Source organism: Lissotriton helveticus, chromosome 9, assembly GCF_964261635.1.
Source record: "Lissotriton helveticus chromosome 9, aLisHel1.1, whole genome shotgun sequence".
Classification (NCBI taxonomy): domain Eukaryota; kingdom Metazoa; phylum Chordata; class Amphibia; order Caudata; family Salamandridae; genus Lissotriton; species Lissotriton helveticus.
In genome coordinates, this window is record NC_136070.1 from 1,226,110,066 (window position 1) to 1,226,120,900 (window position 10,835).

The window sequence follows — 10,835 nt, forward strand, 5'->3', positions numbered from 1 at the left end:
CCTGAAATGTCACATCAAAGGCTCTGTGCCACTTTCACCCACACAGCAACACTTACAGACACACAACGCCACTCACACCCACGCAAACCCACTATCATCCACGCAACACCACACTCACCCACGCAACGCCACTCACCCAAGCAACACCACTCACACACGCAACGCCACTCATCCACGCAACCCCACTCATACTCATCCACGCAACCCCACTCATCCACGCAACGCCACTCACCCACGCAACGCCACTCACACGCGCAACGCCACTCACACGCGCAACGCCACTCACACGCGCAACGCCACTCACACGCGCAACGCCACTCACACGCGCAACGCCACTCACACGCGCAACGCCACTCACACGCGCAACGCCACTCACACACGCAACGCCACTCACACACGCAACGCCACTCACACACGCAACGCCACTCACACACGCAACGCCACTCACACACGGGTGCAGATTGTGGGTGCAGATTCAGAGAAAACTCAGCAGCACCACCACCATTGCAATGCAATAGGTCTCGTTTTAACGCAAATTTAAGCTATAGGCCTTGTAAATGGCTAAGCCTTTTATTTATGTTCCAAAAACCAGAACGCAAAAATAAAGGGCATAATCATTTACAATGCTAATAGTTCAGACTCGCGTTATTGCGAGACCTATTGCATTTTCAATGCTTGTTTAGGTCGTGACATGATCCAGCACCTGCGCTGGATGGCGAGACATTTAGTAGCTGCTTGAAAAGTGCTACCAAAGCGGCGACCAGCTTGCTATCATGCGCACAAGAGCGCGTGTGACATGCACAGCTGCCATTTGCCACTCGCTAGTATGCGCGCGCCGTCCCTTTCAGAGCCCCAACATCCCGCCCCAGCAGAACACTAAGTAACAATAGCTGCCGCACGGGTATGCGCAGCTTGCAAAATCCTTGCTGCTTTGTCGTGTATTAGCAACTCAGTGCGGCGCCGCTTAATGGATGTCGCGCTATAACTTATTTATGCATGCAGACCTCTGCGTTTTCTCCCTTTTAAATTAACAGAAGTAGTGCACAGTCAACACTGGTGCCCGCGACCCCGCCCACCCCCAGGCGCCACGCTTTAGGCTTCAGCACATCACCCGCTTTTACATTAATATAAGCAAACAGTCAACAATGGCGCCTGCAGCCTGCCTTCCGGCCGCCTTGAGCCTATCTATAGGCCACCTCGCTGTATTGCGCTCCATGTCCTGCTATTACTTTACCAGTGGCCGTGCCCCGTTCTTTAGCCGAACTACATGTAAAGAAAGGGGCGTGGCCGCCATTTAAGTATAAGCGCACATGTGGTGCTTTTTCTTGTAAAAGTGCCACATGCCGAACTTTTATTTTAATGGCTGCCACGCTCCTTTTACATGCAGCTCTTCTTAAGAATGGCGCACAGCCGCCAGTAAAGTAAAAGCAGGACATGAAGCGCAATACAGCGAGCTCGGTACACTCACTCGGCTCAGTTCTTCTCTCACCCCACACTATTTACGCGTTAATGAAGGCTGCTCTTGATGCACTTAATTCGATGGCAGTCCCTATCCCACGCGCCTCTATCCTGTGTCCTCCCTCATTTTGCTCTCTTTATCATACCGTCTCTCCAGTTCCTAGCAAGCATCGCACTTGCTGAGCGGCTACCATTGAGCCAGTCTCTTCTGCTTATTTTTGCGTACTTATTGTGCGTCTCACCTGACGTTTTCACCCTGTACAATCTCAATCCTCACTGTGCTGTTGTGTGCGCCTGCTGTCACGTTCAACACTTGTCTCCTCTCTAATCTTTCTGTGTTTTTATTGTGCATTTCTCAGATTCCCGCTTTACTACGGTCCACGGTCCCTTCACCGTTTATTCAACAACTCTTTAAAGCAGTCTGCGCCCTCTTTCTGATTAAGTTTCACTTCTGTTGGCCATGGAAGCGTCACCCCTTGCCTATTAAAAATTTAAAGAGACCTTTCTTCCGGCACGTCTTTGACTGGCAGCTCCACACAAAGGGTCTTAATCCTACGAAAAAGTAGTTTTGCTTGTAGTTCCTACATTGTGCTAAGGTAGACATACTTCCAGCCTGATGAGAGGGCATGGCTGTCACCTCAGAGGTGATCTACACGCGTCCAATACGTGCATTGACAGTCTTCATTAAGGTCAAGCTAAAGAACCTCAGTCATGAACCATATTTTCGAAATATTTCCTAAAGGTAGAGGATTCAAATACCACAATTAAACTTTGTTTATCCCTCGGATGTTGATTATTGTGTGATTGGTTCAGTGACCCAGGAGACTTTTCTTTATTTTTTATTGCTGCTTCGTGACAGCTGTGCTCCCTGCAGCTCGCCACAACATTAAACAAGCATTGGCATAGCCAATAGGTCTCTATTTTGGGACCTTATAAGTGTTTAGCCAAGCAACAGTTGGTGTTGTGGCACCAAGGATATTGTGCTGCATAACTCATAACTTATAAGGTCCCAAAACCGAGACCTATTGGCTATGCCAATGCTTGTTTAGGACTTGTGCCCTGCCCTTCCCACAACACTGCTTGCAAGCCCCTTGCCTTCCTTAATCTCCCGTGCACCCCCCTCACCTCTCCCACAACACCACACCTCCAAGGCTAACTGTCCTGTTTACATATGGTGTTTATGTTGTGAAGGGTCGGGGCCTCTCCTCTTTCCCTGAATATCTTCTATGCTGTCCATGACTGCCTCTTGCCTGGCCCTTCACCTCCATTCGGGAGCCAATTACTGCTTTTGCTATAACGTAATGAGAGGTACTCTCTAATTCTAATAGGCAACATCTGTGATTTTAAAGAAAAAATATTTAAGATTGTTTCATTTACTGTGCTCACACCGGGTCACCAGTTTTAAAGGATGGCTAAATTGGGTTTTGTGACATTGTGTTGTTAAAAACCTGGGCTTGTCAGTTCTTTGGCACAAGTTAAAAATCTGTAACATCGCATGAAACCGATAGTATATTTTCGCATGTGCATCTTTTTTGTGTAAAATCTGAGACTGCGTTCATGTACATTTAACTTGCTTTTGCAGACAGTTGTCCTAATATATAACGTCAGCTGCAGCCATTTTGATTTTCGACAAAGTGCGTGGATGGTGTTAAATTTGGATGTTTCAGTGTGTGCATCCGATGTGTTTGTAAAAGCATGTGCATTTTGTCTCCATGCTGTGCGTGCAACCAGCGTTTCTTTGTATTGGACTCTTATGTGTATGTTCCCTAGGTGTTACCATCTTACATTGAATGCGTTAGTGTTCATCGTACGTGTACATAATGAGAATACTGTGCACTCTGTGTATGCGCCACGTGCGTGTGTCACTATCATCACCTTTTGTGTGGCACTGTCAATACCTTCTGTGTGTCATTATAATGGCTATGTTTGCAACAAGTTCTCCAATCATGTATTTTCCTTTAACCATCAATTTATTTCAGGTATGTTACCTTAGTTGGGGTATTCGGGTCAAAAACAATCTCCCAGCCACAATGCACCAATCTGATTAAATAAATCACTGTACTGAAAACCTTTCGTTCAGGTGGCATCGATTCTTCTGGTCTGCCAAATCTTGATATCGTACCATGTCTTTGGCAGTATGGGCATGCAAACTGAGGCTCTCTGCACATATTGTTTAGCCGTATGTGTAATTGCTGTGCAGTTTATGGCTTTGCTATTCTTCAATCAGTGAGATGTTTTGTATATCATTATATACACCGTGTGTTACTTGTTATAAATGTAGTTTTAATGTATGCTCCCATTTGCGTGTCATTGTCTTTATTCTCTGTGTGTTACTATTTTCACCCTGTGTGTCACAATCACTAGCCAGTGTGTCAGTGTTCCTTTTCAGTTTCTCTGTTTCCAGTCTCAACTGAGAGCGTGCATCTTCTGCAGTCTTGGTGTAAGACAATCTTTGCATCCTTTGCGTGTCACTGCATGCAGCCTGAGTGTCACTGTCCGCTTTCTGTTTCATTATCTTCTTAATTAGTGTTTTTTTGTATTTTATTGTTGTGTGTCAGTTGTGCATGTTGTGTGTCACTGTCTGCGTTATGTTACTATGTTGTACTTTCTATGTGTCTGCTGTACTCTGTGGGATCCTATCATTTTATACAGGCTATGTGTCAATTTGTTTGTGCTCTTTGTGTCTGCTGTGCACCCTGAGTGTATTTGTGTATTTGTTGTATATGTTTTTATGTATTTATTAATGAAGAATCTCTACTGGAAACACTGTGCCCTCTAACATGATGGTACGTTATAACTCGTCACAAGAAATTGTTGGTACATAGGCAGTGAAAGTGACTGGCTGTGAATGTGATGGTACATTGAAAGTGTAGTATGTAAAAACAAGCATTTACAATGCAATGGTTTTGCCTTTGTTAAAGTTAGAGCTATTGGCATTGCTCTTGACATTATTTTTATTTATGTTTTTTTTAACATAAATAAATGGCATTGTCATTTACAATGCCACTAGCTTGATCTCTCGCAAATGACACACACAAACACACACAGAGCCCCCACACACACACACCGAGCCCCCCCCACACACAGCCCCCCACACACACAGCCACAAAGAGCCACACAAAGCCCCCCACACACACAGCCACACAAAGCCCCCCACACAGAGCCTTCCACACACACCCACACAGCACAAGCAGGCAACAGGGGCACACGGAGGCACAAGCAGGCAACAGGGGCACACTGAGGCACAAGCAGGCAACAGGGGCACACGGAAGCACAAGCAGGCAACAGGGGCACGAAAACTGAGGCACAAGCAGGCAACAGGGGCACACGGAGGCACAAGCAGGCAACAGGGGCACACGGAGGTACAAGCAGGCAACAGGGGCACACGGAGGTACAAGCAGGCAACAGGGGCACACGGAGGCACAAGCAGGCAACAGGGGCACGAAAACTGAGGCACAAGCAGGCAACAGGGGCACACGGAGGCACAAGCAGGCAACAGGGGCACACGGAGGTACAAGCAGGCAACAGGGGCACACGGAGGTACAAGCAGGCAACAGGGGCACACAGAGGTACAAGCAGGCAACAGGGGCACACAGAGGTACAAGCAGGCAACAGGGGCACACAGAGGTACAAGCAGGCAACAGGGGCACACAGAGGTACAAGCAGGCAACAGGGGCACACGGAGGCACAAGCAGGCAACAGGGGCACACGGAAGCACAAGCAGGCAACAGGGGCACGAAAACTGAGGCACAAGCAGGTAACAGGGGCACGAAAACTGAGGCACAAGCAGGCAACAGGGGCACGAAAACTGAGGCACAAGCAGGCAACAGGGGCACGAAAACTGAGGCACAAGCAGGCGACAGGGGCACGAAAACTGAGGCACAAGCAGGCGACAGGGGCACGAAAACGGAGGCACAAGCAGGCAACAGGGGCACGAAAACGGAGGCACAAGCAGGCAACAGGGGCACGAAAACGGAGGCACAAGCAGGCAACAGGGGCACACGGAGGCACAAGCAGGCAACAGGGTCACGAAAACAAGCACAAGCAGGCAAAAGGGTCACAAGCAGGAATTGTAATGTAGACGGGGCTGAAGTGGAGAACGGTCAGTAGGGAAGTAGTGCGGCTGGTGCAGTGGTACCAGGCCGAAAGGTGAGAGGGGCTGTCTGCACCCCAGTTTGGACAGTTTCCACTACCTAACAGGGATTGGTGGGAGGGGGGCGTACTTCTTGCTTGCTTTAGGGCTGTTACTTCGGGGACGCAGTGCACGCTCTTGCCTGCTGCCTGCTGCCACCGGGACACGACAACAGGCAGGGAGAGGACAGAGAAGCCAGAGGAACATGTGTAGACTCAAAAAACAATGCACCAGGCTTATAAGACGGCAGAGCAGCATGTGTGGCATCAAAAAACAATGCAGCAGTCTTACAAGACAGCAGAGCAGCCAGAGGAACACGAGTAGCCTCTAAAACAATGCACCAGAGCAGCCACAGGAACATGTGTGCCTCAAACACAAAGGGCTTATTGTCACTAATTACAAACATTTTAATGAAAGATTTTGGCAGTATGGATGCAACAAATAAATAAACAAAAACTTCGTTTTAGACAGACATCAGATCAAGCGGTGGGTCAAAGAATTTGCTTTACAAACTACTATTGTACAGTAGGATCCGCAGGTCTGCGCACATTCACTACAATTATCACGTAGTCCAAGTGGCCCTGACCCGGAGTCAACTGAATTTCTTGAAGTTAAAAAAATCTCAATACTTGAATCACCCACTATTGGAATGTACAAATAACTGTTTACTTTTGTGCAACAATATATTCAATGCAACTCAAAGATCACCATATTTGCAGCATCTATTGTATTTTTAACTCTTGCCAATCACTTAAGCTAGTACATAATGTGTATTTGCAGCTCTTAAGCACTGGCAAAATCAATATGCCTCGGCTCTGTGACTGAGATCCATCAGCTTGGTCACTGGCTTTTTGTAATGCCGTACAGTGGGGTAATTTCCCCTCAATGCTGTGCAATATGGTTACAAAACAATAAGTGTGATGACACGACTGACATGTCATTCTGGTGATATGTGTATCACGACCCATGCAGGTACCTTGTCAAAGCATAGAGATTCGGCTTTAGGCAGACTCCTATTGTTGTGTTCTATGTCTGGAAGGAATAACAGAAAACGCACACAGGTACCTAAATACTGGTCAGGTCATGTCACATGATGGGTGAGGCCTACAATATTAGTTTACATGTTTTAAGCCACCCTTAATTACATAGGCCATGCCTCTTGGATAGGATTCCTTGCAGGTCACCCAAAGCACTGCTCAAAAGAGTGACCGAGGGCTTACCTGACCAGGCCTCCATGTTGCTGCATGTAGATGCTTTCCTTGCCTTCACCCGCACAGATCTCCGAAGCAGAGGTATCCACAGTGCAAAGAACCAGACACAAGTCTGAGGAGGTTGATGGCACCGGATCCACACCATAAATGTACACACAACCTCTCCTGACGTCCTCCAGTAACCAGTCTCCGGCCGACCTAATCAGCGGGAGGAGGGCGGGAACAAACACGGACAGCGGGAATGCCCTCATTTCCGTGGGTACTGAAGGGGCCATGAAGCTGCCTTCTGTGCTTACCACCGCTTGGAAAAAAGTTTTAAAAAACCAGCCACATATACACAACTACGCAGACACAAAAACTACTCGCCGAATCAACATACATGCACCTACAGAACTATACGAACACAACTACGTAGGTGCAAAACCTACACACGGGAATCAAGTCAACATACATACATGCACCTATACACACACGCACAACTATATACACACAACTACGAAGACACGAAAACCACACGCGGAATCAACATACATGCACCTACACAACTATACACACACAACTACGCAAGTACGCATGCACAAAACTACACACGGGAATCAAAACCCACACACTTGAATCAACATACATACACCTATACAACTACGCAAACACACACAATTACGAACATTCACATACACGGGAACACAGACACTTACACAAACGCACAATACTACAGCCGGTTCAGAAGGCACAGATACTTCGAGGGGTAGTGAACCAGCTGCACTCCATATCACTACAGATTAGTCAGGTTGTAATGCAGGGCTGTCTTTGGACTGCGTGTGTTGTACAACTCGCCCGTTTGTTTCTGTGCATTAATCCAACTAGGATTTCTTGTGTGACTAACTGCAAACGCAGTGATGGGGCCTGCAAGGGACCACATACCTGCCTGTGTAAACGCAGTGTGCCAGTACTGTAAAGGCAGTTAACACCTTGGAAAAATTACATGGGGGTAGCAATCAGCATCCATGGGATGGCTGCCTTCTCCCGGTCATGCCGAGAGAGCGGTCATTCAATGCCTCGCAACCAGCGAAGTGGTGGAAACCCACTGAGATAGCGGCCCCTCGCATGGGCACCGCTCCGAGGCAAGGGCCTTGGGTACTTCTCAGGAGGCGCCGAGGCGGTGAACCTACTCTCCTATAACCACAATTCTGACTGAGCAGCCCTCGGTGGCCGCGTGCAAGAGCTTGCAGGGAGCCGGCCCCGGCTCTCAGATGCAAATATGCGGCGGAGAGGAAGGAAGCCGTCGCACCTCTAACAGACTGAACGCACTCGCCGCATTACTCAGTCTGTGATTTACTCCTCGGGCCGTCTGGCTTCCAGGGTGGGGTGAGGGATGCCTGCCAGTCACACCTCGGATGCCCTACCTTCGGCACACTGGATTACAGCGAGCGCTATCACTCCGGCCGTGCCTGGTTCAGTGAGGCGGTCTGACTCAGCGTGAGGCGGGAAGGGCGCAGAGCCCAGCGGAGCCGGCGGCCCCCTCTGAGTCAGGGGCACCTGTATAAGAGCGGGGCTCGGGGCGCAGGGACGAGGTTTGAGAATATTCAAGCTGTCAGAGGTGAGGATGGGGATCCCAAGGCCGGTGCACGTCAGGATCTACGCGGGATGTCTTTTGCTTTTACTGGCCCTGGGGCAGAGCGTGGCCCTGGAGGACATGCAGCAGAGACTGGCATTCCCACGGCTGCTGGGGCAGCCGAACAACCTGGACTTCAGCCTCAACCAGGTAACGCTATCACGCTTCGCCTGCTCCTATTATGTGCGGCTTTAGCAGTGCTGCATAGACAACGCTGTCACTGTTACTTCACTCTGAACACCCACCTGCTGCAGTGCGCCGCTGTCCTCTGCAGTGACTGATGCAAGGCACACTCAGCCTTCCATCCCTCCAATGACGGTAAAGTGAGAGACCACATTGCATTGGACAATAGTAACATGAGGTTAGAGTTAGCTATATTGGTGCCGCGTAAAAGTTGCTATGTAAAGCGCGTTGGAGCACCTGGAGCAGGATTTGAAGCGCTAATAACTGAACATAATATAGTACTAAAATTAATGTGCTACAATGTCCGTGCTTTTGCGGTCAGACGAACGCCATTACTTCCGCTTGGATATTAGCTATTCTGAGCGTGGTGTCGCTTGGGGGGGTGCGGGGGGGGGGCGGGAAAAAGACCACAGCAGGGAAAGAAAACAACGGCCGACCTAATCAGCGGGAGGGGGGCGGGAACAAACACGGACAGTGGGAGGGGGGCGGGAAAAAGACCACGGCAGGGAAAGAAAACAACGGCTGACCTAATCCTAACCGGATGACGTGGCGGAGGCTCGGCCGGCTGGGCCAATCCCAGCGCGGCCCTGGCTGGAGGCACACGGCTGCTTCCTTCGGGCCGGATGTCGCTGCGGGCAGCATCTCCGGTCTCCCTCACAACACGGGAGACCGGCAAGGCAGGAAATGGCTTCCCCAAGGAAGGGGGAAGCGAAACCACGTCCCCCCGGCCCCGCCCACAACCAGGCGGCAGGCCGGACATCTTCTTCCGGTGTTTCTAATGCCGGACCAGATTCGGGGGCGTTCCCGGCTTTTGGCTGACTTAGCGTGACGTAGCCAAAGTGGAAAAATTCTCGGGAACGCCCCCGAATCTCGTCCGGGATTGACGGACAGAGCCGTCTACCAATGGCCTCCATTTATGGAGCTAGCCAATGGGAGGAGGGGGCGGATACCCGACCCCACATAGAAATATCATTAGATTTTGCTAGCGCATGCGTACTTCGTACGCATTGCCAAGCAAAACCTAAAAAGTACTCTGCACTCATTTCATTTAATAATTTCGCAGTGTTACTGGCATCTCCATTCGTAGAAGTCCGCGTGCTCTCAGTTTCACTGTCTGGACTGTGATTGGTGTGTGGACCCTGTCTACTATCTGTGTTATAAGAGTTGTTATGTTGCTAGTACTCTTATAGTGTGTGTGTTGCCATTGCTATGGCCTCATAGCACTGACATTGTCTTCTTCTTTACAAACCTGTAACGAAACTCTCAAAACCAGATCAGTCTTTTCACAGTGCCCCTTGCAACTGCTTCTAACTTCTATTCTTAAAGGATAATAAAATACATTCAAGATAGCCTTTACACACACACGCATTCATCAATGCCACCATAAAATCACTGTCACATAGCAACAATTCAACAGCACACCACATAATTAAACTCCATGACATACCACACCACAAAATACAAATCCACATATTTACACTCCATTACACTCAATCCCACTCTACATAATTCCAGTACACTCAATACCACATCACTATCCATCTAATTCCGCTGCACACCACATAATTCCACTACACAAATCCGCTACACACCACATTATTCTACGACACACAATTCCACAACTAATAATTTCAATCAAACTCACATCATTCAACTCCACACCACATACATGCACACCATAAACATAAGTAAAAGACATTGTCTTTTTGACAATTGCGAGACCAATTGCATTGCAGATGCGTGTTATAGGACTTGTGCCTCCGATATCAGCCACTATTCATTTGAATACAGAAACTGCAACTTATTCTCATGCAATGTAAGGGCAACACGGTGGTCGCAGTGAGAGTTACTCTGCATAAACACACAACTCACTTTCTACACTCCATGTCCAGCCACCAACAAGAAGCACAGTAAGCTGGATAAAAAGGCCAACCATGCTCTACTCCGCTACCAAATAAAGCACCAAGAGACGTTACTCTAATTTTATACTATCGAATGGCCTCTCACTTTAGTTGCCCCCACATTCCGCCGCGGCACCCCTCACCTGGTCTATTTCGTCAGCCATCTTTCAAAAGCAGCGCTTTCACCAACGCAGGACTCGAACCAGCAACGCTATGCTAGCGGAGAAGTGCAAGAGTGTCTTCTCTGCCGAATCGTGGAAACAGACGAAGGACAAAGATGAAGCGGGATACTGCATACTTGGTAGTAAAAGGAAGCGGCCATTTTGTAAAAGAGCTTT

General features: G+C 48.7%; 1 protein-coding gene across 1 annotated transcript in view; it reads right to left on the reverse strand.

The window, feature by feature from the left end:
* LSM3 (LSM3 homolog, U6 small nuclear RNA and mRNA degradation associated) overlaps positions 1-10,760 on the reverse strand; it is a 28,491-nt gene extending 17,731 nt beyond the window's left edge. The window contains exon 1 of the mRNA XM_078662425.1: positions 10,641-10,760. Coding sequence (XP_078518551.1) covers positions 10,641-10,661 — 21 coding nt within the window. The 5' untranslated portion in view covers positions 10,662-10,760. The remainder of the gene's footprint in view (positions 1-10,640) is intronic.
* Between the last annotated feature and the right edge of the window lie 75 nt (positions 10,761-10,835).